The 27,996-nt window shown below is 49.6% G+C and overlaps 10 protein-coding genes and 1 pseudogene across 11 annotated transcripts; 4 read left to right on the forward strand and 7 right to left on the reverse strand.

Moving 5' to 3' along the window:
* Positions 1-1,376: 1,376 nt before the first annotated feature.
* Positions 1,377-4,080, forward strand: GCG54_00002873 (Striatin Pro11; the record flags this gene model as incomplete). Its single annotated transcript, XM_045402955.1, has 4 exons — positions 1,377-1,509; positions 1,583-1,855; positions 1,909-3,771; positions 3,821-4,080. The coding sequence occupies 4 exons, from the start codon at positions 1,377-1,379 to the stop codon at positions 4,078-4,080; spliced, it is 2,529 nt and encodes an 842-aa protein (XP_045264686.1).
* A 462-nt stretch (positions 4,081-4,542) lies between these two features.
* On the reverse strand, positions 4,543-5,983 carry GCG54_00002874 (DNA repair protein rad14; the record flags this gene model as incomplete). The annotated part of the gene is made up of 3 exons (XM_045402956.1): positions 4,543-5,616; positions 5,685-5,872; positions 5,929-5,983. 3 exons carry the CDS (start codon positions 5,981-5,983, stop codon positions 4,543-4,545), a joined length of 1,317 nt encoding a protein of 438 aa, XP_045264687.1.
* A 231-nt stretch (positions 5,984-6,214) lies between these two features.
* On the reverse strand, positions 6,215-6,956 carry GCG54_00002875 (SRP-independent targeting protein 3; the record flags this gene model as incomplete). Its single annotated transcript, XM_045402957.1, has 3 exons — positions 6,215-6,609; positions 6,671-6,831; positions 6,940-6,956. 3 exons carry the CDS (start codon positions 6,954-6,956, stop codon positions 6,215-6,217), a joined length of 573 nt encoding a protein of 190 aa, XP_045264688.1.
* A 1,227-nt stretch (positions 6,957-8,183) lies between these two features.
* GCG54_00002876 (putative endo-beta-1 4-glucanase B) lies at positions 8,184-9,621 on the reverse strand (the record flags this gene model as incomplete). Its single annotated transcript, XM_045402958.1, has 7 exons — positions 8,184-8,287; positions 8,342-8,922; positions 8,974-8,996; positions 9,050-9,116; positions 9,167-9,213; positions 9,262-9,494; positions 9,588-9,621. 7 exons carry the CDS (start codon positions 9,619-9,621, stop codon positions 8,184-8,186), a joined length of 1,089 nt encoding a protein of 362 aa, XP_045264689.1.
* Positions 9,622-11,115: 1,494 nt separating this feature from the next.
* Positions 11,116-11,568, forward strand: GCG54_00002877 (37S ribosomal protein S19; the record flags this gene model as incomplete). The annotated part of the gene is made up of 4 exons (XM_045402959.1): positions 11,116-11,158; positions 11,218-11,233; positions 11,298-11,477; positions 11,535-11,568. The coding sequence occupies 4 exons, from the start codon at positions 11,116-11,118 to the stop codon at positions 11,566-11,568; spliced, it is 273 nt and encodes a 90-aa protein (XP_045264690.1).
* Positions 11,569-11,883: 315 nt separating this feature from the next.
* GCG54_00002878 (Transcription initiation factor TFIID subunit 10) lies at positions 11,884-12,825 on the reverse strand (the record flags this gene model as incomplete). Its single annotated transcript, XM_045402960.1, has 3 exons — positions 11,884-12,291; positions 12,352-12,702; positions 12,763-12,825. 3 exons carry the CDS (start codon positions 12,823-12,825, stop codon positions 11,884-11,886), a joined length of 822 nt encoding a protein of 273 aa, XP_045264691.1.
* Positions 12,826-14,398: 1,573 nt separating this feature from the next.
* On the forward strand, positions 14,399-15,445 carry GCG54_00002879 (uncharacterized protein; the record flags this gene model as incomplete). Its single annotated transcript, XM_045402961.1, has 3 exons — positions 14,399-14,455; positions 14,557-14,964; positions 15,056-15,445. The coding sequence occupies 3 exons, from the start codon at positions 14,399-14,401 to the stop codon at positions 15,443-15,445; spliced, it is 855 nt and encodes a 284-aa protein (XP_045264692.1).
* Positions 15,446-19,795: 4,350 nt separating this feature from the next.
* GCG54_00002880 lies at positions 19,796-21,451 on the reverse strand (annotated as a pseudogene). The gene is made up of 3 exons: positions 21,261-21,451; positions 21,080-21,234; positions 19,796-21,035 (listed from the first exon to the last, which is right to left on the reverse strand). Coding segments are annotated over exons 1-3 (1,586 nt in total).
* A 594-nt stretch (positions 21,452-22,045) lies between these two features.
* Positions 22,046-24,537, reverse strand: GCG54_00002881 (uncharacterized protein; the record flags this gene model as incomplete). Its single annotated transcript, XM_045402962.1, has 3 exons — positions 22,046-22,797; positions 22,848-23,743; positions 23,795-24,537. 3 exons carry the CDS (start codon positions 24,535-24,537, stop codon positions 22,046-22,048), a joined length of 2,391 nt encoding a protein of 796 aa, XP_045264693.1.
* A 532-nt stretch (positions 24,538-25,069) lies between these two features.
* Positions 25,070-26,224, forward strand: GCG54_00002882 (Carboxyvinyl-carboxyphosphonate phosphorylmutase; the record flags this gene model as incomplete). Its single annotated transcript, XM_045402963.1, has 3 exons — positions 25,070-25,503; positions 25,559-25,614; positions 25,674-26,224. 3 exons carry the CDS (start codon positions 25,070-25,072, stop codon positions 26,222-26,224), a joined length of 1,041 nt encoding a protein of 346 aa, XP_045264694.1.
* An 828-nt stretch (positions 26,225-27,052) lies between these two features.
* GCG54_00002883 (putative oxidoreductase) lies at positions 27,053-27,988 on the reverse strand (the record flags this gene model as incomplete). The annotated part of the gene is made up of 1 exon (XM_045402964.1): positions 27,053-27,988. The coding sequence occupies one exon, from the start codon at positions 27,986-27,988 to the stop codon at positions 27,053-27,055; it is 936 nt and encodes a 311-aa protein (XP_045264695.1).
* Between the last annotated feature and the right edge of the window lie 8 nt (positions 27,989-27,996).

The raw sequence follows: 27,996 nt of genomic DNA on the forward strand, positions 1-27,996 counted from the left end.
CGATCTCTGGCCGGGCGGATAAAAGTCCAATTTTCCTTTTTTCTCTCTTTTTTTCCTTAGTTGTAATAAGGGTCGTCAGATGGCTTGGGTGTAGATTAGGGGGGTTGCGTTTGGACGCCAGCCCATGACTATTCTTGGGTTTGGATGTTCCATTCAGGGGGAATAGCCGTCTTAGATAGGAACGATTTCAGTTGATATGAGCAGGTGTGAAGCTTACTGGGTGCCTTGTGTTGTGGCTGTTTGGGTTCTCGGATGATGCATAAGGGTCTGCACAATATCCACATACCTACAGTAGATAAGATATGCAGCGCTGCACAAATATCGCGATAAGACGTAAAGGAGGCGCATTAGCTAATCTTCAGGCAATGTGGCCTGTGCCCCTGAATAGAGGGTGGAACCTTGCTGATGTTGATGCCTGAGGGCGTGACTGTTGTGCAGATTCCGTCTGATTGGGCCAAAAACTGGCGGCAACGCAGGTTGGGGGAGCTCAGTCACAAACGGAAAGTGCAATGCAGGGCAGCCAGTGCAGTGCAGTTAGTTGTACATACCTTAGTACCTACAGCGTGACAGCGCTGACCTGACTTTGGACGGGAGTGACCACCTACGGTACCTCAGCCCTGCCTGCCTGTCTCTCTTGCTTGTGTCTGTCTCCTGCGAAAAAGCCACCACAACGCGACTTATCGACGAAATCTCTGCGGCCACCCATTTCCGCGCATAGCTTCCTTCTGGTGCGACCTCTTCCTTGGCCGTGTGCTTTTCCTGTTTGCCTCGATCCGAAGCGAGCAGCTACGATCCCACGACGTCTGCCACGATCCTGAGAACCCCCCAACAGCACCGGGCCAATTGCGTGGAGCAGAGTGTTCAGTGTCAAGAGCCCTCCACTGACTAGGTGACTGAGGTGGTACCTTGATACCTACTGGACCTGACCGACGCGACAGGACGGGACAGCGGAAAGCTCCAATTGACCAGGGGGGCCGCAGCTCCGACTCGACTGCCACCACACCCACCTCAGGTTCTCAACCACCATCCATCCTGCCAGGTTTGGGGGGTCTGGAATTGACGAACTCGCCAACGACGACACGCCGACACGAAGGAACGAAGGACGACGACGGCCGACCGAGCCCACGCCAGCATCGACACCCCGACCGCTGGCCGCCGTTCATTTCCCGCCCGGCAGATGCCATAGACAACACATCAGGAATTTCTCTGTCTCTATTTCTTTGCAGACCAAAGGCGCAGCCGCAACAGCGGGAGCCCAGCAAAGAAGGACCTCGATCGAGCTCCATCATCACCCACACCCATCAAACACCCTTCCACCTCGACGTCTGCCGGCAGTGCTGAGCTGCTAGCTGGGGACCAGTTTCCCTTGCGCGCGTATGAGCTGGCAGGTGGTCTCGGGCATGGGGACGAACATGGGAAACGGCATGGGGCCTGGAGGAAACGAGATGGGCGGCGCCATGCAGGGCAACGGCTCTGGCCAGCCTCATGCGACCGAGTATACGCTACAGGGTATGTTGTCATTGCCAACCAATCTAGGCACTGAGTTGAGAGCATGCCTCCGCTGACCACGACCCTCAAACAGGCGTCATGCGCTTCCTCCAAACCGAATGGCACCGTCACGAACGCGACAGGAATGCGTGGGAGATTGAGCGCCAGGAGATGAAGGCCAGGATAGCCGCCCTCGAAGGCCAGGCACGACGGGCCGATGCCACCCAGAAGGCCCTCAAGAAATACGTCACAATTCTCGAGAAGAAGGTCAAGGATCAGTCTGCGCAGCTCAAGGGAGGATCCAAAGCCGAGGAAGCTGCAAAGGCCGAGAAGGATCGCGCCGCCATGATCCAGGAGAAGCTTCGACGTGAGTTCCGGATGCGCAATATGGATCAAAGACTTGCTTACAGGTGCTCGCAGCCTCGAACAAGAAGCCTACCAACGCCGACGGTAACGAAATCGATGTCGAGAAGGGCGATGACGAGTCGCAGCGCGCCGACCTCAAGTCGTTCCTGGACCAGTGCCAAGCAGAATTCACCTACCTGATGATCACTCCAGCCAACCCTTTGCCTCCTCGCGAATCGCCGCCGCTGCCGCTTCTCGAAGATCTTCGTGAGGGCGAGCCTTTCGGTGTTCCCGGTGGCAAGCCATTCCAGGAGCCGCCCTTCCCATTCGCTTCTTCTTCTCTCGTGCCGCAGAACCATGTCCGCGAGGCCAATCGACCACCTCCCGCCCCTAATCACGCGCCCCCTATGCAAAGAAGCCAGCCGACGAGCCTCCCCATGAGGCCGGCTGAACAGCCGCCGCAACAAATGCCGCCTCCGAATCCCGAGCCTGCTCCCCCCGTCATGTACGCAGCCGGAAACGAGTGGCCGCAGCCCATGTCTGTGACTGCCCGTATGCTGGACGACAATCTGCAGCAGCGGCCTAGCCACGCCGTTGAATCGGTCAATAGTGTCGAACCAACGGACGAGCCTCAACAAGCCAGCCGACCTGCCCCTGAGACCGACGGATGGGAGTTCCCCGAGGGCGCGTTCCCCGAGTCAAATTCGTCGCAGCCCCTACAGCAACTGACCAACCGACCTGATACGGACGCTTTTCCTACGGCAGATAACCTTCCCAAGTCGCCCAACCGCGGGCCAGCATCTCATCGCCGCAAAGGCTCCATGTCAAGGAGGCGCAGTGCCGATCACGAACTTTCGTTGAACGCAGCCGCTCAGAAGGCGGAGACGGGCAACTTCAAGCTGCGCTTCGGTCTGCGAGGCCATCTCGACACCGTGCGAACGGTCATCTTCTCCGGCGGCGGCAGCCCTGGTGAGCCTGAGATCTGCACTGCAGGCGACGACGGCATGATCAAGCGTTTCCACATTCCCCGCGTCGACGGCCATGGTCAAACCAACGCCGCCTCTGACCTCGATGTAATAGCCAACTTTTCTCACCGCGGTCACAACGGAGCGGTCCTCTGTCTGACATCCTGGTCTCCATCCCCCAACTTCTCGACTGGCGGACGCGCCCAAGGCGATGGCTGGATCTTTTCTGGCGGCCAAGACGCCACCATCAGAGTCTGGGAGCGTGGCAGGGTCGACCCGAAGGCGACTCTCGAGGGACACACTGATGCCGTGTGGGCCTTGTGCGTGTTGCCAACGACTCTAGGCTCAGTCTTTGGACAGAACAACCAATATGGTAGCCCTGATCGCATCATGCTGGTGTCTGGAGGTGCGGATGGAACCGTCCGTCTCTGGGCGGTAAGCGCACCGCCTCAGCTGACTAGTCCTCAGCCAGGCACGAACAGAGCTGGGCCTACGGGTAGCAGAGGTCGCGTTCGCGGCAATTCTATGAGCTCTGGCAGCGCTTTCTCGAGCACTCCGCAGCCCAACATGGCTACCAACTCCCCATTTAACCACACCATGGTACACAACATCAAGAGACCCGAGGGAGCCACGGGCACCCCGACTTGCATCACACCCTTGGGCCCCAATGGCGAATCTTTCGTCGTTTCTTACTCTGACGCGGCAATTCTTGTTTACGACACCAGGACGGGTGAACAGACGGGAACCATGGATAGCTTGGAGACGTACGACGGAACGGTCAACACGAGCGTCAATGCTGTCGTGGCAACCACTGTCGGCCTGGAGCAGCCCCAGAGCGGCTTGTCTGAAGAGGACAGTGGTGCTGGCGGCGGACCTACGGGAGGCGGCAGGTCGATGGCGGGATCTGGCGTCGAGGGCGTCATCATCTCTGGACACGAAGATCGGTTCGTGCGATTCTTTGATGCAAACAGCGGTAAGTTCTGGCGGATTCTGTGAAGAGGGCTACTTGCTAATGAAGTCAGGGCAATGTACTTACAACATGCTCGCTCACCCTGCGTCGATTTCGAGCCTTTCTCTCAGTCCAGATGGCCGTGAGCTCATCAGCGCCGGCCACGACGCCTCCCTGCGGTTCTGGAGTCTTGAGAAGCGATCCTGCACGCAGGAGATTACGAGCCACCGCATCATGCGCGGCGAGGGAGTTTGCTCCGTCGTCTGGAGCCAGGACGGCAAGTGGGTTGTCAGCGGTGGCGGCGACGGTGTTGTGAAGGTGTTTGCACGGTAGACGGCGTATACGAGGAAACGGAGAAAAATATACAGCAGCATAGCGTCCGTTGAATGGCGTCGTTGTCTTTGGGTGGGATGCGGATGCTCTCGGAGCTTGACTTCTGATGCAAGACCCTAGCAAGAGAGACAGACGAATGGGATGATTGGGAACGAAGACGTTTAGCATGAGGAAACGAGTGAGCTCTGGGTGGCCGGCAGTGGGCTGGGGCGCCTTGAGAAGCACGGGGACAGGATACGGGCGTGACTGGTGCCAGCCATCCTGTTGTAATATTGTACTGGGGCATTGTTCATTATAACTGTCGATACCCTCCGCTATGCTTGTCGTGACTTTTTTTGATGTTGATCGTTTGGACGTACATATAATTACCATAAATGAGAAGATGATTGACTGGGTATTATTTGGCTACGAGAAAACTGGCTGTGACGAAAGAAATAGCACCTGGGACCTAAAGGCAAGGTGCTAGAACTCTAGCTCCTCAACCTCCATCCCACACCCGTTGCATTTCTTCACTGTCATCCCGTCCTCATTCTCAACCGCCCGTCCCCATTCGTGAACGTGTTTCCCGCCACCGACGGAATCGCCAAACTTCCTCGGTCCAGCGCCGGCTGCTTGCGTGGCTTGCTGTCGCCGGATGGCCTCCGTCCTCGTCTTCCTCTTCAAGTCATTCAGCTTGTCCCGGAACTTGGCCTCCTTGCGCCGCTTCTTGTCCGCCTCCCGCTTCTCGAACTCGGCGTCCAGCTTCTCCGCCGAACCCCACTTCGTGTTGAAGGCGTACTCTTCCACCTGGAAGCGCAGAAACAGCATCATGTCGTGCCAGTGCGACTTGTGCGGGTTCGGCCTTGACAGATGCGGCAGCAGATCCGCGTCCTTGAGCTCCTCGTCCGTCAGGAGGTAGTCCTCCTTGCACTCCGTCTTGGTGAGGAGGGAGTACTTGTCCGGGATGGATTCCTTGCAGGCGTGGCAGACCTGTATCCCAAACACCTCGTCCCACACCCAGTCGATCTCGACCGAGGAACACTCGCGGCACTTTTTCCGCGTGGACTCGTCGGCGAGGACGCTCAGCCCGGGCTCGAACGGCCCGGCCTTTTGCCTGCGCAGTTTCCGGAGGAGCTGCAGACGCTCCCACTCCTGGCTCGACATGCCCTTTGGCTTCTCCTCCGTCGGCGGGCCGCCCGGTTTGACCTTGGGGATGAGGGCGGTGTTGTGCGGGTCGTCCTCGGCCGTGAGGAAACCGCCTTTGGTGTCCGTCATGGCGGACATGTTGTAGTCGACGAACTTGGCAAAGTTGCGCGCGGGGCGCAGGGCGGTGGTGTCGCGGGCATCGCGGTTCGTCTCGGGCGCCGTCGTCGTCGAAATGGACGAGTGCGGGCGTTTTGTCCCCGCGCCGGCGCCGGTGCCTGCTGCTGCGCCGGCCTTGGTGATGTGGACTGTGTCTGTTGCGATGAAGCCTGACGAGGTCTTGGGGACTGGGGCGGAGGGTGCTTCGACTTCGCGGCGGTCGCGGAGAGCTTTTGCTCTCAGACGGGATTCTTCCTGATTTGGGAGTTAGTGATATTTGCGGCAACAATGACGACGGAGATTGGTGTAAGAGGGCGGCGCACCATGCGACGAGTTGCAGCTGGCGTTGGGGGTGTTCCGGCAGGCACGGCGGGCCTTGGATTTCCCGGAGGAGTCTTGGGTCGCTCCATTTTTGGTGGTAGAATGTGAGGAACTTGGTTTGGATGTCTGAGAGCTTCTGCTGTGCGACGGTGGTGCTGGGACGCGGGTGTTGAAGATGGGAAACGTGAATCTTGGAGGGGCAAGTTCTCAGCGTCGATTATGTCACCAATTGAAGCGCGAACGCACGTGCCGTTTCCGCGCTGACCGAGCTCACCGACGGCAGCTGCCGGTTGCCACCCATATGCGCTAAAGAGACTACTGGGTAGATACGGCAGGATGAAAGGGAAAGGACGGGGCTGGTCAACGGATTGTTGCGATTAAGGTGCAGTATCTCGGACTATCATCTACACGGATGCCGTGAGCTGTTTTGCGGCTCTATTCCCAGCAACAGGCGAAAAGCAAGGGCAATGCGCCAACGCAAAAAGTACCCTGTATCCCAACACACAGTTTTCCCCTTCCGCATGTAACCAGTTTACTCCTCCTTGGCACCACCACGGCCGGAACGCTCGGCGGCCTCGACGGCCTTCTTGTCGCTCTGGGCGGGGCCGGACTGCAGACCCTGCATGATGCCGGCGGGGGCCTTGAAGGGACGCTTAAGGTCGCCGGAGGCGGGCTGGCCGAAGACGTGGATCTTGACGAGGTTGCTCTCGAGGGCGGACTTGAGGGGGATGATGGACTGGATGAGGAGGGGGTTGGTGTACTTCATGTAGATGTGCATGAAGGCCATCATGGCGATGCCCATGGCCTGGGAGCGGAAGGCCTGGCGGAGCTGGGTCGAGTCGTAGGCGTGGATGGTGGTGGTGACGAGCTTGCCCTCCTCGGAGGAGCCCATCGGGGCGGGCTCGACGTACTTGAGGGTGGTGAGGTCTGTTAAGGGACTATGTCAGTGGTCTATGTGCAGTGGCATCGGCAAACAGAGGCAACGAACCCTTCTTCTTGTTGATCTGGGCCTGAACGTAGAGGTACAGGATGGCGATCAGGACGTTGCTGGCAATGTAGCCGGCGCGGCACATGTTCAGGACGTTCGGGTCATCGAAGGGGACCTTGCGCGAGACCTGGACCATGCCGAGCATGATGATCAGGTTGGTACTGTGGCATTGTTAGCTTTGGCGTCCTGTGATGGCTTCTTTCGCCTTCGCGCAAGGTCTGCATGCGACGCGGCGCGGGAGGCCTTGGAGGGGGGACAGGCAAACGCACATCTGAGGGCTGACCATTTTGGCGGTATTGACGATTGACTCCTGGAATTGACGAAAGGGACAAGGTGAACCGAGACGACCTCTGCAGATGCAACGAGGGGTGATGTAGAGAGACGGAGGAGGGTGGCTGGTTGGATGAGGTCGGGTGCGAGAGGCGCGAACGTGGAGGTTGCGAGTTTTTGTACTGGCAGCAGAGAGAGCCCTGAGGGTGAGGTGGTCGAAACGGCTGGGTTAGGTGGAGGTGGAGAGGTGCTTTAGTGGAGAGCCTTGCTGGCCGGCTGCTTTTTTAGCGCGGTCCGATTCGCGGCTTGCGCTTGGTTGCAGAGGTGAGAGGCCGCTCAGGGTACCTGTGCCCAGCTAGGTACCTGGTAAGTAGGTAGGTCTGGCCCAGAGTTCGGGGTCCAGCGGGATGGCGAATTGCGAATTGCACAATTTTCAGCGCTGGGGATTCTGTAGCCTTCTACCATCGTCTTTCTTCAGGTCACATAAGGTGCCTGGCTGCAGGGGTTGCAGTGAGGCTCATGTCGCCTCTATTGCGCGGTATGTTGGTTGCCTACCTACACAAACGGAGAATACACTATGTTAACCGCAGGCGCATTCGATGCAACAAACCATGGATCTCTAAAGACGCCAGGCTTTGGGCCATGCGAGCTAGGCTAGAATCTCCGTTGGCTACCATCTGTCTTCGTGACATGTGTGTCTCGGTGGCTTAAGTCGTCCGTCTGGCCGATGAACCAACGCCACACCCCCATCTCCAAAACTCCGGTCCCTGTACCGCGGTTCTCAATCTTCCATGTTGGTGAGGCGACACCCAGGATCCAGAGTTCAGGGACGCAATGAGGACACGTTCGTTGATTGCAACGTGGGGAATCCTGTCAGATACCCACCCACCTGCCTGTTCAAGACAGCTTCCACCGTGCCTCATTTCACAGCTGAAATTTGGTCATGCATTCAATTGCCTGCTTTGGCGTTGGTTGGTCTCTTCAATCGTGTGTCATGTTCCGTGGCAAAGTGGCTGCACTTCAATGGCAAGATGCCTTCATATTCCAGATATGTACACGGGGTTTGCCCCCTTGAGAAAATATCTACCACTGAAACTGATTCAGAGGGAACGCGCCCAGTCCCTTGTGCTTGCATGATAGATATGCATCTAAACCATACATATTAGGCGCACGGGGCACAAGGCACGGCCCCTCTCTCTCTGCCGGCCGAATACGGCCCCACATCCGAATATCGCGATCGGCCTTATGCAAAAGTCTTGAGAACCGGGAGGTATGTGACGAAAGCCTTGCCAGTTGTAGGTTCCATGGAGTACATGTAGTCGGCCCACCAAGGGCCGGCAGCCCACCCTTCTTAAGGTTAGAGTCGTGAAAAAAAACGAGTTCAGAAGGTTGAAAACTTACAGAGAGCGCCCTTCCAGACGTCCGAGTTGTCCGAAAGGTGCTGGATGGCACCCTTCACGGCAGTGACGCACTGGTCGTTGGCACCGGCACCAATCTCGCCGAGAACGCCCTGCTTGTTGTTGTCCTTGAGCCACTTGGTAGCAACGGCAAGACGCTCAGCACCGATGGTGGTGCTGACGCAAGCCTCGTTGGTGCCGGAGCCGTCCGTGTCGAGGTACTGGTGCATCTCGTAGAAGAGCTTCTTGCCGGTGGCATCCGAAGGATCAGTCAGGTTCTTGAGAGCATCGCCGGAGCCGCTCTCGATCCAGTGCCAGGCACCAGAGTACGAGTTGCCCTCGATCCAGATGTTCTGGGTCGTAGCACCCGCAGCACGGATGTTGGTGATGGCGGCCTGGTTCAGGTCGTGGACCAGCGTGTTGTCCATGTCGTGGTACTCGTTATTGGTGTCGAAGATGACCTTCTCATTGTCCTTAAAACGAGCGGCAACGGTCTTCCACCAGGCACCAAAGTCGGCGCTGCTGGTGATGATGTTGCCGTAGTAGCGGCCGTAGTTGTGGGGGTCGATGACGGCGTAGGAGCCCCTGTAATTGTCAATTTGCTGTGATTCGGTTGAGAGTCTTCTCGGTGCTCACTTTGAGGTAACGTCCTTGACGAGCTATGGCTGGGTTAGCTGATGCTGGCATGTGAACGACAACGAACAAAACTTACGTCCTCAAGACCAGAGAAGTAGGTCTCGTTGATGGTGCCCGTCAACTTGTCAGGAATGATGCGCTCCCTGTTGCATGTCAATAAACAAGGACTTCACAGCCCATCTCTTACACTTACATCATAGTTCCAATACGGAAGGTGTTGAGGCCGGCCGCCCTCAGGGTCTTACTCAGTCAGCCTCCTGCTTTACCCCCTTCACCACAAGTACTCACGTCAATAGCCGTCTTGTTGGGCCATGTGTAGTCCTTGCCCAGCTGTCCAGGCAGGTTGGCCTGGCCGAATTCACCACCGGACTCGTTGACACCGGTAAAGGTGAACTTGCCGGCGCGCTTCGACTTGGCAGAGCCGTCGACGGGGGCCGCCAGGACCGACGCGACGGACGCAGCTCCGAGAGCCAAGTTGGAAAACTTCATAGTGTCGAAGAAAGAATGGAAATTGGAAGAAGCTCAAAAAATTGGGGTCAGACTTAGAAAAGAAGGTAAAGGTCGGATGAGGTCCAGAAAGCCAAGACCACCACCCTAGATCAGTCCAGAGGCACCGTGGGCTTTATACTCGGCGCCCTCGTGGCCCATCGTTCCCCTCTTCTTTTTCGTCTCGTTTACAGTTTTAGGGGGTGTGGTTTGAACTTTGGGGGCTGGCTGGCTTCGTCCAGGGCCCATCGTGACGGAGTCCCTTGCTCCGTCCCATGTATAGAGCCAAAAAGGCACGCGATTTGCAGGAAAATTTGGGAACCTGGCTAGTGTGCCTGTAACATAGAGACGAGAGAGAGACAGAGAGCCTCCTCCGGCTAAGCTTGCTTGGCATGGATGATGTGCCGTGTGGGGTAGTCCCGGCAGGGAAGAGCAGATCTCGGGACCTGGACCTCCTAGGGCGCTTTTCGCTCTGGACCTTGCATCATTCCTGGTTTGTCACGTTGTGGTTATTGGTGCCGAGAATGCCGAGGATTGCGGCTGCTCGGGTCGTGGTGGTCTAGTTACGTCGGGGTTAGATTACATGCAGTCTGTCTGCGTAACCATCTGAGTACATACATCTGGCGTCGGAGCAATTTGGGGTGACAGCAGCGGCACTTGAGCAAATTTGAGCAAGCCAAGTACCGTGACGGCCTGACAAAAGCAAGTATGGCGCAGACAATGACATGTTTGGCAGAGTTTCCCGGCAACAGGATTCAGTTGAGTGATGGACTGATGTTGGTCCAAAGGGGGAATTAAGTTGGGCTGGTTTCACATGGCCGGGGAATCTCCCTCCGCGTGGTATAGCGGGCTGGAATTAAGGGATCGCCAGGTTGACTACTTTCCCCACATTGATCATCAAGTGGGAGCACATAGAGGCCCAGACTGAGCCGCGAGGCCGGGAGGATGATGCTAGCACGGTTGCAAGATAATTGGCATCCATATAGAAATCGGGAGACGGCTCGTGGTGAATAGGAGGCAATGCGATCTCTTGCCTGTCCATGACGTTGGTTTGCGGATATGAGACGAGGGGAAAATGCCGTATTGGGCTGACTGCGAGCTTCCAGCACAGGCGATTTTTCTCTTTTCGAGCCCGCTGGCCGGCTTTCGCATTCAGAAGGGGAGCAGGGTGGGCCTTGTGTGATATCCAAACTATGATTGAGTCGTTTCATCAGTTCGTGACAGGAAACAAAGTTGACCGAGTCCAGCGTTCTCTGGCCGTCTGAAACGACGGGTAGGTATCCATATAGCGCATTGTGTGCTGCAGCTATTCCGCAGTGGCTCTACCATTCGAGCGGTGAAGAGGAACTGCAATGAACATCAGGTGAACTTGTGATGCGACTAGAACTTCGGTTGTTACGTTCGACTTTGGTTTCGGTGACAATCTGCAGGCCATGTGTTGAACCAAACAGCACGAGGGACGGTACTTGAAGTGGGTCTCCGTTGGGGGCGGACGGGAGCAGCTGCAGCGGCACTGTACCGCAACGGTGACTCATCACGTGACATGGACAAATTCTCGAAGCTCGGAAAGTTCCTCCCGCGCGCCGCAGCAGCAAGGCGTTGAATCGCGAAGAGCAGCAGCGCCATCAACCCAAGACAGGGTCATCAGCCGCCAAAATGCAACCCACGTTGGCCCTCCTGAAGAGATCGGTTTGGAAGGGTAAGTCGCAATCATCTTGCATTGATGTGGAAATGGTGAACTGACAGCTGCGCCTCCAGGACCGAATATTGTCCCGTAAGAGAACCCTTTGCGATACCCCTCGGCCAACACCCCTCGATCCTAACCTTGATGCGAACAGTCTCGCCATCGTCCGCCCAGCACCTGGCAAGAAGGTCCCTCCCATCAGAACGCAGGCTCGCTCGGCCACTATTCTGCCCAACTTCGTCGGCCTCAAGTTCCAGGTCTACAATGGAAGATATTTCCTCGACGTGGTCATTACGGAGGATATGGTAGGACACAAGCTGGGAGAATTCGCGCCGTGAGTGACACATACATTGCAAACGACTTGAGCAGGAACTAATGCGCCCCGCCCTAGTACGAGAAAGCCCTTCATCTGGTCCAGGTTGTAAGAGGACGTTTGCTGAGGAGCCGGGGATGTTCTGGCGAGAGGAGGAAAATGACGACCGACATTTGTACAACACTGTCAAGATAGCAGCGATGCATTGCAGCATCAAAATGCAAGGCCATGTGCCGATGATGACCCTCTGCTTCATATACGAATGGGCTCTATTGTATCATTCTTTCTTGGTCGTGCGTGACTTTCCCGCTGAAACTGTAAAATCATTTGGCCATGTTCCCTGGCCCCTCGACGCCGAAGCAAACCATCCAACGCCTTGATATGTATACACCCGTCCGGAAAGAAACCTTTGCTGAAGCCCACTCCTCTACCGGTAGAACTCGCTCCTCTTGACGTTGACCCCGTACTCGCCCACGGCCATACCGAGGTCCTCCATCGTCAGTACCGTGCGGTTCTGGCTACCTCCTTGGCCGCCGCCACCGTAGCCGGGACGCTGAATACCCAACGGGCCACCGCGGCCCTGGTCTTTTGCGCCAGCGGGGCCTGTCGGCTGGCCGGGGATGGGGAAGCCGGCGGCGGCGCCGAGGTTGCCCATGGGGTTATTGGCGTTGGAGTTGGACGCGCGGATGCGGCTGTATTGATACGCGTCGGCGGCAATGTCCGCGATGAACTTTTGCGTCGCCAGAGCGAGCAGGCGCGCGAGGCGGGGATCGGTCTGCGGTGGGGGAGGGAGGCCGGCCTTGGTCATGTAGTAGTTTGTAACCGCATCAGGAATCTGTGACCATCGTAGTTAGCTCCAAATGCATCGTTGAGGCTGGGAGATGAAGAGTCATACAATGGGTGCGTAGTCGTCCATCTTGGTCAGGAACTCGCGCAGAGACATGTCCTTACGAGTGATCGCCTTTGGTTCGGGACCAGGCGCGACTGCCTCCGGAACAGCAGCAGCAGGGGCTGCCGCCGGGGCACTGCCAGCCGCAGCGGCGCCGGGGGCAGGAGCCTCTTGCGAGTTGGGCGCGGTCGGCGCCTGCTCTGCGTTTGCTTCAGGGGCGTTGGTGGACATTGTTGCGATCTGCGACGATGAGGTTCTAGATGAGACTTGGAGATCTGGTTGACGCGCGACGTCCGCGAGGCTGATGAGGCTGGTGATGTAAGATGGAGTGGCACGGGCTTCGCTCACTGGTGAGATCTGTGGCGCCGATCACGTGCTTTGTGGCTAGACTCAGCTTATCTCAGTAGGTATTCGTACGGATAGTGATACGAATGCACTGTGTCCGAGCTTGGAAATATGGGGAACCCCAGTTACCTTCATAGTGTTCCTCACCTTGTTCCATGCTCACCGAGAAGGTGCTGCTCACCAGCGGTGAACACCCGGCAATGATTGAAATTGTTGAGCGTTATCAAGCGAGATTATATAAGCTAAGGTGTTAAGAATCCGACGACAAACTCGCAGAAGTTTGATTCCAAGAATTGAAAATGTCTACTACGCAAATCAGAGCACTTTCCTAGTATTAATATTCAATTAAGGTGTGAAAGCTCGCTACAGAATACAATATAGCGGATGAGTTAATGATAAATTGCACTCGAGCCTGTACAGTTCCATTTTTTCCCGTCTATGTGATATTCCTTCTCTAAAGTTTAGATTACTTCGTATCTATGATTGCTAAATTCGGCTGGTTGAGCATTTACGACTAGGTACCTTGCTCGTAAGAATCATTCATTAAAGTACTTGGTAATTTCTAAGCTAAGAATGATAGAAGGATGCTCGAGAAATCCTTGAATTGCATCCCGAAACACAACACGTCTTACGGCCCGGGGTTCATTGAATGACGTTGATCATTTGGGAGAGCTACGGAAAACTCGTGAATGTGCCTGTCAACACGTGTCCCAACCACGTTGTTGAGTCCGGTGCCGGGAACGAGAAATTTGTTTGAGAATGCTACAGGCTACCTCTTGCGGATCGGAACAATCTTCCGAGCGCTACATAAAGCCTAGGGCTTAGCGCCCTCCCCTCAGATCTGCGGGAGATCTGGCGTGGCTGCATCTTTTCCCAGGTAAGGGGTGAACTCTATTTTGGCTCATCAGGGGTTCTTTCGTGGTTGTGAAGCAATGAACTACCTTAGTGGTGACTGAAACAAATTGATCGAGCCGGAAGAAAAGGGGACCAGAGAGACAAGACCTTAGCTATGCGCATATTAAATGGTCAATTGCACGTTTGCAGGGGTTGTGGGTGGCTGTTTTCGGTGTAACAATAGAATCGTGGTCGAAAATATGGCGGTTGTACTTGAGCATCGACAAACACTAGTAAAAAACGCGATCATATTAGGAAAAAGCAAGATTGTCCTTCTAGAAAAGGAGGAAGCATTATCTTTCTGTTCGACTATTTTGAGTCTAAAGCAACCACAGGAGTAAGGGACTAAGAGTGGTTGGTGCACCAAGTGAGATTGGTCTCGGCATGCCACGCCTGTCCCCTTTACTTCGTCTGTTATCCAACCGTTTGGTACGCTGGCGTGTGGTTTGAAACCAAGTAAGCCTTCTAGTTCAATCGTGCTAGACGTCTGAAGTGTCCCAAATCGGACAGGTCTATATTTTGGTGGTCCCGATTCGCTGTCAGCTCCTGCTTCAGCCTCAGCGGTATGAGGCGCCCAGTGGCGCCAACGGTTGACGTTGCCAGCCACCCATTTCAAGATCCGACTAATATGCTTAAACTTGATCTGGAATGTTCTCAGATAGCCGCAATACCAACGCTAGAATGGCTCATCGTTCTCCAGAATCCTTTATATCTGATCGTTTCTAGGAGCATAGTGTCTTTCTTCTTGACAGACTCTGAGCCTTCACGAGGAGTGTTCATTTCAAATGCCTCTTCGGTCTTCATTACATCTGAAATGGACCCCATATCGATTGCTGCGACTGCAGCGTCACTAGCAGGAGCTGCTGGAAGTGTGAGTGGTTTCTCCATATCCTTCGGTTCGGTCTGCGAAGAGAGGCAGACCATAGGAATACCCGCTTGTTGTTCGATTCATCAATGCTGACGCTATTGCAGACTGCTATTGTGTTGATTCGACTGGCCAAAAAGGTCAAGAATGTCGACATCAAACTATCAGATGCTTTCGAAGAGGTCCAAAAGCTGTCTGTACTCCTTGTGTCTGTGGACAAGACAGTGAGACAGTGCCAGACACACGTACCGTCACTTTCTCATTTTTATCACAACATATGGGGACATTTTGGAGACACCTTAGCAGACTGCAAGTCCAACATCGCCGGTATCGATCAGCTTCTCAGAAAACTCAGCGTACATTTCGACGCGGAAGGCAATCCGCTTGCAAAAACTTCTCAGAAAAACAAACTTCTATTTCATCCTAAGTATCCACAAGGAAGAGATTCAAGACTACAAGGTCAAGATCCTCAATTCGAACTAGGCTATTCAGATGAATTTGCAGCTGGTGACCATGTAAGCATTTTTATTTGGAACAAGATTTTTGGTTTCTTCAAATTGACGATTTCTTAGTGCTCTCAGCTTCAGAAACAATATCTCTCAAGAGAGGCTATTCCAGGAGCTTAACAAGCTGAAAGGTTCGATCAAAAAATCTCTTCGAAAGGCACACCGAGAACTACCCGGGTCTGAGACGGAGAAGAAAATGGAGATCGCAGCTCGCAACGTTCCTTTCATCCACTTCGATATGTTCGACGGGGAGATCGATGAACGCAAGCATCCTTACGAGACAACAGACCAGCATAGAGGCATGCAAGCCAGCGGCAGACCAGACCAAGACGAAAATCCATCATCTAGGATTGCAGAGGATAACTGTGGAAATATGAATCAAGCCCTAGGCTTTTCACAGACGTCCTTTGGCCTATTAAGCCTCCCACCCCGGCTAGAGTCCCTGAAGAAGCATGCTGCCAGCCGTTTTTTTAACAGCGCTACTAACTAACCAAGTTAAATCAAACAAATTAATTAATTAGCTAATCAAATTAAGGCTATTTAGTAAAGTAAATAATTAAGTTATTATTACTATAGATTTAGACGATTTAATTAAGTTAGAGGTTAACTAGAAGAAATAAAATCTAGCCTCTAGATTAATTATAATTTTTAAAAGATTTATTTTTTTAATTAAAAAAAACAAAAAAGTTAACTTAATATTACCTTTTCTAGTTACTTAAGGTTATAACCCTTATAACTTTATACTAAAGTTAATAACTTAAGTTAGTTTTAAACTAATATCTCTATAATTCCCTATATAGTAGATTTACTACTAGCTTATTAAGTCTTATTATAATATATCTCTAAAAAAAAAAGGGTAAGTAGTTATAAATATTAATTTAGTAATACCTTTAGGCTAATAAGTACTAAAGTAGGGCTAGGTATTTCTTAGTAGTATTAGCTTTACTACTAAGAAATACTAAAAGTATTAGAAATATACTTTTTACTATACTACTTAATTAATACGTTTTTAGCCCCCTTATTAGGGGTTAAAAAAAGTCTATTTTTAACCTCTATATTAGCCCTTAAAAATAACCCTTTTTTAATATTACTACTAATACTACTACTATTACTACTACTACTACTACTACTACTAATAATCCCTTAAAGCTTTACCTATCTATATACTCTTTTAATACTTTCTTTAATAGCTTATTTACCTTTATAATACCTCTACTAAATACTAGTTAATATTTTAATTACTTTATTAGCTTTATACTCTTATTATTACTTTATAGTATTATTACTTAACTATATACTATATTAATAGCTAGTAATATATTAAGTACTAACCTTAATATAAGAGACTTATTAAGGGCTTTACTTTATACTATATAGAAGAATAGGTCTTTTATTAATACTAAACTGATCTTAAAGAAGGGGTTTTAAAGCTATACCTCTTAGATTAGAGATAAGGGCTTCTTTATATATAAGATCTTACTTAATAATACTTTAGGTATAGTATCTATTTAGTTTACTCTTTTTTATACTAATAAGCTATATAAGTAGTATATATTAGGTCTACTACTATTATAATAAAGCTAATAATATTAATAAGTTTTTTAATATCTTAGCTATAAGCTCTACTATTAATTATCTTAAGACTTTATATTATATTATTTAGGTTAATCTTATACCTATTAATAACTTTAATAACTTAAGCTTACTTCTAAAGTACTACTACTCTATTTCTATTACTATACCTAAGTTAAGAGTTATTTAGATTAAAGATCTAATTATAAGCTTCTTAGTTAATATTAGTAACCCCTTTTTAACTTTTAGTAACTAATATATTTAGTATATTTTTAACTTATTTAATTATAATATTAGTAATTAGATTTATTAGTTAAGAAATAGTATAAAGACTTATCTTAATTATATATATATATCTAAAAAGGAATAGATTAAGAAGGAGATACTTAATACCTTTAGCTAGGTTTACTTATTATTTAACTTATAGATATTACCTAACTATTATACTATTATTACTATTTTTAGCTACTTTATTAATAAATTAGGTAAGTAAATATAATACCTTTTAGTTTTTTATTATTAACTTAGTACTTATATTAGTGAGAATATTACTCTAATAATATATATAGTTATTAGTAACTTTAGGATACTTAATTAAGTTAGTATAATAGTATATAATAATACTAATAATAATAACACCTATCTAAAAGCTCTCTATCTATCTATCTTACTATATTTTACTAAAAAAGATATAGAATAATAATATATTTAATACTATAGTTATATCCTTAATTTAGTAGGTTAAACTATTATCTATAGTATTAATTAAGTAACTTTAGAATAAAAGTCTAATTATTATATTAAGGCTAGTAATATCTAAGAGGATTTAGTACTTTAGAGATTAAGGGGGCTAGTTAGTAAACTCTATAATATTATTAAGTATATTAAGTTATTACTATAATATACTAAGAGGTTTTTAGAGATTAGTAATAAACTTTAAAATAACCTTAATATATTTACTCTATAGGAAGAGTTAACCTAAAAGCTTAAATTAATACTAAATAATATAATAAGATAGAACTTAATATATATAATAATTTAGAGAGCTCTACTTAAATATAGCTAGATTAATAACTTTATCCTTAATAATAAGTCTATTCTAAAGCTAAAGTATTACCTACTTAATAAGGATAACCTTATTAATAAGGATTAGTATATACTTATTAAACTTAGAAATATTTTTAAACCTCTCTATTTATAGATAAAATATTATAAAGGTTAAAGTAAAGGTAATAGGTATAGTTAACTTTAAGAAGTTTTTATAAGTATAGAATATCTTTTAGATAAGTTAGAGGACTAGTAAAAGCTATATAATATCCCTACTAATAAAGAGATTAAAACTATAATTATATAACTAGCTTAAAGTTAGTTAATATAGTTAAGTTAGTATATAAAGTTATTATAGTAATCTTCTTACTAAGTAGTAATATCCTTATAAACCCTATTAATTAATAGTATCCTTATATATACTTATACTAAGTATACTTCTTAAGATTATTAGCTTAACTATAATATTAACTTTAACTTAAAGAGTTACTTATATATCTCTATTATTAATAGCTAATTAATATTTAATAAATATTATACTAAATTTACTAAGTTACCTCTATATATTATAGCTATAATATTATACCTTAGGTGAGGCGTATAATAGCTTAAAAAACGTTAGGATATACTTAAGATAGATATATAGCTTCCTAATACTAAATAAGGTCTTTATAAATATTAGGAACTATAATATACTAACCTACTTAATAGTATTACTTTACTAATACCTCTAGAGGGCTTTTTTATATCTATTTTAACCTCTACTAAGTTTAAAAACTCTAAATATAGCTAATAGTTAAATAATAGATCCTAAAGTATTATTATTAATAAGGCTTCTAAACTAAATTACTATTATTATTTATTAATTACTTAACCTATTAATAACCTTATTACCTAGTAGATTTTATATTACTAGATCTTTCTAACTTTTAGTAAGTTTACTCTTAATATTTTTACTATTTTAGTAATAGTAATAGATTATAAGAGGGTATTTAGCCTTATTAAGCTTATACTAATATTATAGAGGTTATTAATAATACTAAATTTATTTAAAAGGACTTAGTACCTCTAGAATTAGGTTTAAGGTAGTAGTATTACTATTAGTAATTACCTCTACTTCTATAAGGGCTAATAGTATTAAGATAACCTCAAAATACTATATTATATATATATCTAACCCCTAGAGACTTTACGATAGCCTCACTAACTTCCTAAATAGGTAATTTTAGATTAAATCTATTAATTTAAGTTTAAATAAACTAAATAGCTAAATCTACTGTAAATTTTAGGCTAAATAGCTAAATTAGACCCCTTAATTTAACTTAATTAATTAGTTAGTAGCGCTGTTTTTTGATGATGAATGGGAAGAGATGGATATGGCAACTGGAAGAGTTGTTTTTGATCGGGGACGGAGGATGTCTGCTATGATACCTTCAACCCATCTACAGGCACATGACAATTCGATTGGGCGCCTTAGAAGTCACTCGCAAGGCTCCAGGCCATATCCAAACACAATGGGTCACGACAGCGTTACAAACTGGCATCGGTCGGTCGAAAAAGCTGGGCTCAGAGACAAAACAGCCAAAGAAGCTACAATGGGCTCATTTGGTGCTGATCTTTCGTCACTAATCATCCGGTCCGATTACAAACTTGCTCCCGATTCAAGAGCTAGACAAGACCAGATACGGCAAAAGAAGACCCAAAGACTACCGAGTCTGGTCATTACCCCAAACCAACCTCCATGTAGTGTCTCATCGTACTCCGATGATAACACTTCTTCCGCTGGCAAAGGATCTTTCTTAATCCCGACTTTGACAAAGGCAACTTCGGACAGCCTTCATCCATCATCTCGCCCTGTCGAGAGAGTCTTCTCAGCATCAACCCCTGCGACACCGGTATCTTGCACACCTCATCGGCTTGTCAAGGTGAAATCGTCCACGGACCTTCCATGCAGAGCCCAATCGCGAAAGATGGACGGTGTAGAGAGAAATCGGAAACATTAGTAGCGAGTTCCTCAGGCACATCACATTTCCTGCAACTCTCTAAGCCGAGCCGTACATCCCGGTACACGAGCCACAAAAGGATGAAAGACGAAATGAAACTGAATACGCTGTTGGTTGTAACACGGACAGGCAAAAGATACACGAGCAATGGACCGGGAAGATGGATTTGAGCAACGAGCGACGGGTTTTGAAGAAATTGTAACTAGCCCGCTATAATACTAATAACTATAAAGTAACACATCGCTTGTCCCTGAGCGCAGTACTTTTTGATTCTCTTTGATCAGCATCCGTCTAAGAAGCCATGCCAAGGCCGCAGCTGCCGCAGAAAATGCAGCACTTGAGGCCATTGCAGTTGTATATCTGGGTTCGTCTGAGGCCGGCCAAAGATACTTCAGAATTGTGAGCCAAGCCTGAGGGACGCAACCTTGAGGCAATGTGTATGTGTACTTACAGGAGTGTATATGGGTCCGATTGTGGCAATGGTATTTACCAACGCAAGAGACACAGCTTTCTTTTCTCTAGTTTGCCCACAAGTACTCGATACCCATCCCAGGATCACGCTGTTGCAGGCATAGACTCCGGTTGCGAACGCGCACATTGCGAAGTAACGAGCCCCGGTATTCAGCGTACTGCAGGCGAGGACAAACCCGAAGACCGCAATAGCTTTGGCGATCGTGATATGCCACACTCTTTCGTTGAAACGCCCTGAAGTTGGCAATCCATTGTTAACCATGTAGACACAGAAGAAAGAGTATGCAAGAAGCTCACCAGAGCTAGCCGCCCAAATTACAGATATAACACCGGAGATTAGATAAGGTGGACAAGTAAGAGCGAGAGTGACGTTCCTATCGAAGCCCAGAGTTTCAACTATCGTGGGGAAGAAGTTTTTGAAGTTGCTTGCAGCCATGTGGCAATGTTGACAACAGACAAGAACCCAAAGATGCGGGTCGCGTATCGCTTGGACCAGGCCGGCCCAAGTGCTCGTGTTATCTTCAAGTTCGACGGTGTCTCTCGCTACCCGGGAATGCGCAAGTCTTTGGTCATCTTCAGACAACCATCGCGTGTTAAGGGGCTCGTTCGGTAGAATGAAGATGGAGGCAATAGAAATGACGAATGTGATGACCCCTTGGATGATAAATAACCATCTCCAGCCAGACAGGCCGGCTAGTTGTTCCATTTGGAAGACTCCAATAGCGATGAGACCCGCAAAAGCCGTGCCGCAAATATTAGCACTAAACAAGATCGAAATTCGAGTGGCAATTTCTTGTCGGTCGTAGAACATGGCGAGAATGTACAAAGCTCCTGGGTAGAAGGGGGCTTCCGTGATCCCCAAGAAGAAGCGTGTGAGAAGAAGACCCTTGTAGTCTTTGATCACTGCTGTGAGGGTGCTAACGATGGCCCATAGAGCCATCGCTCCTCCCATGAACCAGGAAGGACGAACCCTCGTTATGAGCATATCTGTAAAAGTCAGACTTAGGAATGGCATGTGAGGGAGGCCTTACTGCTTGGAATCTGCCCCAAGATGTACCCCACGAAAAGAATGGAGACACAGGTCTGGTACTCCGTCGATGTCATGTTGAGCTCTTTTTCCATTCCGTCTAACCTAGCGACAGTGATAGCATTCCGATCGAGGTAGCTGTAGTAATCAGCCGCGGCGCTTCAGCTGATCCTAACATTGCTTACTTGAACCAATACATGACCCAAAGCACAGGGAGAATGGTCCAATCTAGGCGCCTCACCAGCTTGATCTCTGCTGGACTGACTTTTTTACCTGTGCCAGTATGGCCAATATTGCTGGCTACTGGCCCAAGGCTTTCGCCTTTCTCAACATGATCGCAAGCAGGCGTATCTTGCTTGAGTTCGATAGGGGCCATTTCATGAATTCTCGTTGGGATTCGTTGGTCATACGTGCAAATTTTCAAATCGGAGGCGATCTGAACAAGAAACAGTTGAAAATTTCGGAAAATCGAGTGAAGTATTTATACAAATCTTTGCTGATGATGACAATCGCATGCTAGGTTTCCCCAGATTTACCCCAGACTACCCCAGAGATCCTGCACGTTTCCGTCCGCTAGCGTCCGTGGCTCGAGTGACACTGTCGCTGGCTCGATTGATTGTCGTCTAGCCCGGACAAAGTATGGCTCGATAAGCTCGGTTGCAGATGGATTATAGCATATGCCGGATGTACTCTGTGAGGTTCAGTCCGGCCTTACACGGATGGCAGGAGCGGGGCCGAGGGCCAGCAGGCCGGTGCGGGGCCCATCGGATTGACACGGATTGACACGGACCTATGAGGTCCGATGCGGATCGACACGGAACAAAATGGCGTTGGTATTGACTGGTACCTGACTTCTGTTTTCTCTGACTGCTCTTTTCGATACTGGGCAAGCTTCCGGACACCGCGGCGGCAATGTGACTTGACTAGGGCAAAGTATTCTTCAAGTTGCAAGACAGGACCTTTGATTGCTTCACGAGCTAATATCCGGCAGGTTCCATAAGAAGTTGAGAGAATCAACATCGAAACCGTGGGATAACTGATCAGCTGTATCGCCAAATGGAGCTATGCTGGAGTCAAATTGCCACGTTCGCCAAAACCCCGACTGATCCAGTAATGCTGCTTCAGTTGTCGCTGTCGTCTCTGAATGAGAAGCTGTGAGATCAAGTCCGCTATACAGACTGCTCATATGGCCATGTGGCAAGGTTTGGCTCGGCCTCCTTCCTTCTCTCAAAGGTTGAGACATCGATGACAGCGTGCCACGGAGACTTGACGCATGTCTTTCAATAAGATCAGCGTATCTCATCGCGAAGTCCATGTCGTCTGGCGGATAGTTCTTTAGGGTAGAAGTGCACCGATCCAGCGCACGCAGAGCTCCATCCACATCTGTTGCTGGTGATCCAAGGCTGATAGCCTTTAGCAGAAAAACAGACGCTGAAATTACGTTCAGTCTGATACGGGCAGGAGCGTATGCCAAATGTTCCCTGAATGGTCTCTCGGTTACCATTTCTAGCACCTGACAGCTATCTGAAAGGACACTTTGCAAAAATTTCGCGTCTTGAACGGTCATGTACGAAGCCAGACCGTCTTGATGTGGCCGCACTGACCCCGAAACAGTTGCCCGTTTTACTACTGCCTGTATGGAAATAGAACCAATGCAGGCTTTTAGGTGGTACAATTCAATGAGCAGCGAGTCTTTGAGAGGTTCGTGAGTATCTTGCGAAACTAGTCAGACATAGAAGGTGATCTGGTCAGTTGGGAGTGGGGTTTCAAACCTGTCAGAGTCGACCCAAACGTATTATTCCAGGTCGACAGCGAGGCGAGAAAGTGCTCCAGAAGATCGGGGTAGTTATCATTTTGAAGAACAGCCTCCAGGTGATTTTTGGACTGAAAGAACATTGTCGATGCCACTTTCGAAAGCCGGGTAAGCTCCAGGTACGCATCCATGTGAGTGTTCCATGAAACCTGTGCCTCGTCGTCTATATGTCGCATTGATGATCGGGCGACTACAATTGAAATGCTTTCTGGGAACACGGTTTGATAGCCAAGTCGTGTCGCTGTCTGTGTCATGTAGGTGTAAAGAAGCTTTTGAGCTCGGAATTTCCGACGCTCAGCTATATTGAGGCCAGATGCGTCTCCTTGATGGTCGCTGGACAAAATCCCAAGCTCATATGCGAGATTTGTCGCCAAGCCAAGAAGCATCCAAGACATCCGACTGGCTCTTTTTGCTGGCTCGAATACATCTTTACGCCACCGGAGGAGTGGTTCTTCATTATTTGTACGCTTGCGATTTTGGCGATCGTATTCGGTGTCGACTAGCACGGCATCCCAACCCTCTGTATCCGGTGGGAAATGTACAGCGCGGGGATGCCAATCCGATATCAGTAATAAACTTTCAATAGTTCCAATGATTCTCATTTTGGCGGATGAGACTTTCTCCTGGCCGAGTATGATTCGCTTTATCAGGGACTCGCAATACTGCCAAAGACGGTTGTGTATAAGGTGGCTTCTAGATACTCCGCCTGCGCCTGGTAGCATGAAGAATCGTGAAGAGATCATCAATATGGTGCAACAAAGCATTGACTCTTCACATATGAGAGCGGTGTGTGCTTCGTGATTCCAATACTGATCAACGACGACTGGTGACCATGGAGACAGGTATTTGTAAAATCTGCATTCAGGGTCAGTGGTCAATCTTCTTCATTGCATTTTATGCTCTCACAGATCAACATATGTGACGGCCTCTTGTGAGGTAAACCAGCCTTGTCTGACAAATCTGCATTTATCCCACATGTCCAGGATGGCATCAGTCGGCTCTGACAGAGATATGATGTTGAACCCCGCTCCGCTCTGACAGCCTGGACTCCTAGCCGCAGGGACAGCGACTGGGACATCTTGCATGGCCAGAGTTGTTTGTGTGGGTGGCCCAGAAGCAGGTGATGCCGTATTGTGATGAAGCAAGTTTGCCGCGTCAGACAACACGTCGAGCGCATCATTAGAACCCGTCACAAGACTCGACATGACTCTGTCAGAGATTGACCTGCTGTCCGGAAGGGAGCTCTGAGGCCATGCGATGGGGTGCTTATCAGGATCGGTTGATGGAATAGTGTCTTCAGGAGAGACCTCTTGTTGATGAGGTCGAACATCGGCTTGAGTCAATGCTGCCGAGGAAACCGCCTGGGCTACGTCGGATGAACTCTGATGTGCCGGTGATGTCGTTGAACGTTGCGATGTTGTCGATCCTGCCCAGGCCGGGACATCTCTATGTTTCACGGTTCTGGGGCGACGGTCAAATCGGCAGTCGCGATGTTCTCGTTTGCACTTCGCGCAAGGCGGCTTCTCTCCCATGTTGCATCTAACCTTTCGAGCTCGGCAAGAATCACAAGCCACATATGTCCGTCTGTACCGTGGGGACTCCTGCGGTGCCGAGTCATCCCCAAGTTCGGCCCTTGATCCACCATTCATCATGAGTGTCAATCATGAATATGAAAGATAGTCTATGGGCGGCCTGCTTGAGTCAATAAGGAGCTGTGTGGGCCATTAGGACTGATCTTACCTCGTGAAACCACTCAAGTATCCAGTCTATGCAATTAGCAGTAAGCCGACGTTGTTGACGATCAGTTGAAGAAAGTGACGAGGAGGAAAATCATGCCCGCGACGCTCCGCTACTATCCGCGTCGGTCCGTCCTTGCATGCCCCGCCGCGCAGCACCACCCGTGCTTGGATCCCCTCCCCCGCACGAAGCGGCGCTGACGATGGACTGGCCACGAGGCATCTTCAAAGACCTTTGGAAAACACATTGCCGAAGTTCACAGCTTGCGCTTCACCTCTCCGAAAATCGGACGGGGAAGATATTGTTTTTGGTGCACAGAACCCATCATCAACCGAGTATATAAGATGTCAGTTTCTGTGGTGAACTTGGTACGGGCAGGTGGACATCCAGCCCAACACTCACAGATTCAGTTTCACTAATTCAACCATTTCGAACTCACACACCATGTCCAAATCAATTGTGAACACGAACCCTTATCCATTTCACTTCGAGACAAACAGCCTGCCAAATGTCAAGAAAAGCGGCGACCGCGCAATCATTAGCTTAGACAGCTCTCGCGGACGGATTCCGTCCCTGCAGGCGTCCGAGCTCCGCTCCCTTATGCAGGAAGCTCATGATGACCCATCCAAAATTGTTGCACACGTCTGCAGCTACGATGCTCTCAGCTCTCGACTTTGCGAGGAAGCCGGATTTCCCATTGTCTTCCTTGCTGGCTACGCCATGGCTTCTGCTTTTGGCCTGCCTGATACAGGATACATTGCATTCCAGGAGGTCGCAGCGAAGGTCCAAGAAGTTGCAAGAGTGACCAGCGTCCCAATTCTCGTGGATGGCGACACTGGATACGGCGGTCCTATGAATGTCAGAAGAACTGTGGAAGGGTACGGTAACATGCAGTCACACTGTACTCTATGAAGGCTAACCTACTCTGAATAGCTTCGCAACAGCAGGAGCTGCCGGTATCATGATTGAGGACCAGACTTGGCCGAAGAGTAAGATATTTTATCAACCCCTCCATAATTTGATGATGAGCTGGGGCTAAGTGTTCGAGGATGCGGTCACACCGCTGGCAAGAGTGTGGTCTCCAGAAGTGAGGCATACGCTCGATGGCAGGCTGCAGTGGATGCAAGGAACGAAGGATTGGATATCTGGATCATGGCTCGAACCGACAGTCTTATTCTTGGGTATGATGAGGCGCTTGCCAGGGCCAAGAAGGCAATCGAGATTGGAGTCGACGCTGTCTTTGTAGAGGCCCTTCCCGATCGTGAGACCATGGCGCGCCTGCGGAAGGATCTCGACTTCCCCCTTTTCGCCAATATCATTGAGGGCGGAAAGACGGAGAACCTTTCCGCGAAGGAACTGGGTGAACTCGGATATTGCGGAGTGGCATATCCATGGACACTCGTCGCAGCCAAACTGAGAAGCATCCGGGAAACACTGGAGGCACTCAAGGGTTCCCTCACCGTCGGCAAACCACCAACCGTTCTTTCCTATGCGGAAGTGTGCGACGGTGTTGGATTCAACAAATACTTCGAGCTGGAGGAACGGTACCAATATGACGGCAGAACAAACGGAGCCAACGGACATCAGTGGAAGAACTAGCTTTTGGCAGCTTGTGTACATCAGCGCAGTTTGAGTTTGATATCAATCCGGACAAGTTCGCGAACCGTGTTCATGGAAGATCACACATGGGAATGCCAAGCGAAATCTACGCTCGGCCTGCTTCGAACTTAACGGAATCGGCGATTCTTGAGAAGCTGATCTTCAACCTCAGAATTTCGTTTCAATTTCGTTTTCAAAAAGGCGGCCCGGGCTACTGATTGACCTTGAAATTGCGGTGTGCTCCTTTGAATGACTAGCGGCTTTCCCGACTCTAATTCGTGATCGACGTCAGCTAGGAAGAAACTTCAGACGACAGGACATGATGCCTTGGGGTGACCCAGTTTTCGTCAAGCCATCCTCCAGGCAGAAGGCATGAATGCATTGTGGACCCATTCATAGCCAAGGAAACCGTTGCAGCATGAAAAGATCTGGGATCTTGCCATTGTCACATTCTGCCATATTATTCGCTAAATATCACGATGGAAGCTGAAGATGTGAAGATGAAGACGTAAATTCGTATCAGAACAAGCCTGACTGATGCCTAGCGCGCTAGTCTAGACAAAGATCTATGCAATCTCTATGATATCCCAAAACCAAACCCATACTCCGAAATAAATGCTCTTCGGCGGGGGAAGAGGGCGCAATGGCGCCAGTAGCAATCAACTCCTTATCATGTCCTGGGTGGACGACGTGCGATGCTCGTCGTCGGCAATCGTAAAGGCTGTTCCGTAGCCTCTCAGGATGGAGGAAAGCTCGTGTTGCTGGAGAATCCAGTGGTGGGGGTGCCGAACGAAAGGGGTGCGTCAAAGCACATGCCATTCAAGGCATTTAGTCCTCGGTCTTGTGGAGAGAGCCGGTGATGTAGCCCTCCTCAAGGTTGTCAATGACCTGGACGTCCTCAGGAGAGAGTTCGAAGTCAAAAGACTCGAAGTTGGACTTGATGCGGTGGGCGGTCAGAGACTTGGGGAGGACGATGTTGCCCTTGGCGGCGTTCCAGTTGAGGAGGATCTGCGCGGGGGTCTTGCCGTACTTCTCAGCAAGCTTGCCAATGACGGGGTCCTCGAGTTTGTTGCCACGTGCGAGAGGAGAGTAGGCCTCGATGGCGATGCCGTGCTGGCGGCAGACGTCGACGAGGTCCTGGCGCTGGAGGAAGGGGTGGACCTCAATCTGGTTGACAGCGGGGACAACAGAGGTCTCGGCCAAGAGCTCCTCGAGGTGGTTGACACCGAAGTTGGAGACACCAATGGAGCGGACCTTGCCGAGGCGCTGGGCGGTCTCAAGAGCTCTCCAGGAGGCAATGCGCTTCTCCTTGTCGTCAGAGGGGGAGTGGATGAGGTAGAGGTCAAAGTAGTCGAGCTGGAACTTCTTCAGGGAGTCGCAGAGGGCGTTGAAGGTAGCCTCGTAGCCGTGGTCAGCGTCCCAGAGCTTGGTGGTGATGAAGACCTCGCTGCGGGGAGTGCCAGTCTTCTGGAGCCACTTCTTCAGGGCGCGGCCGCAAGCCTCCTCGTTGGCGTATCTGGCAGCAGAGTCGATGTGGCGGTATCCGGCATCGAGGGCAGCGATGACAGCCTCCTCAGTCTCCTGGCCGTTGGGGGCCTTGTAGACACCGAGGGCAATCTGGGGAATCTCGTTGCCATCGTTAAGCTGGACGGTGAGGCGGGGGGAGTCGCAGGGAGAGGCGTATCCAGAGTCCTGGCGGCGAGGGTTGATAACCTTCTCCATACCAAGCTCAGGCTTGCGGGAAGCGAACTCAACGGCGGCCATTTTGAAAG

Source organism: Colletotrichum gloeosporioides (genome assembly GCF_011800055.1).
Source record: "Colletotrichum gloeosporioides strain Lc1 chromosome Unknown consensus_42, whole genome shotgun sequence".
Lineage (NCBI taxonomy): Eukaryota > Fungi > Ascomycota > Sordariomycetes > Glomerellales > Glomerellaceae > Colletotrichum > Colletotrichum gloeosporioides.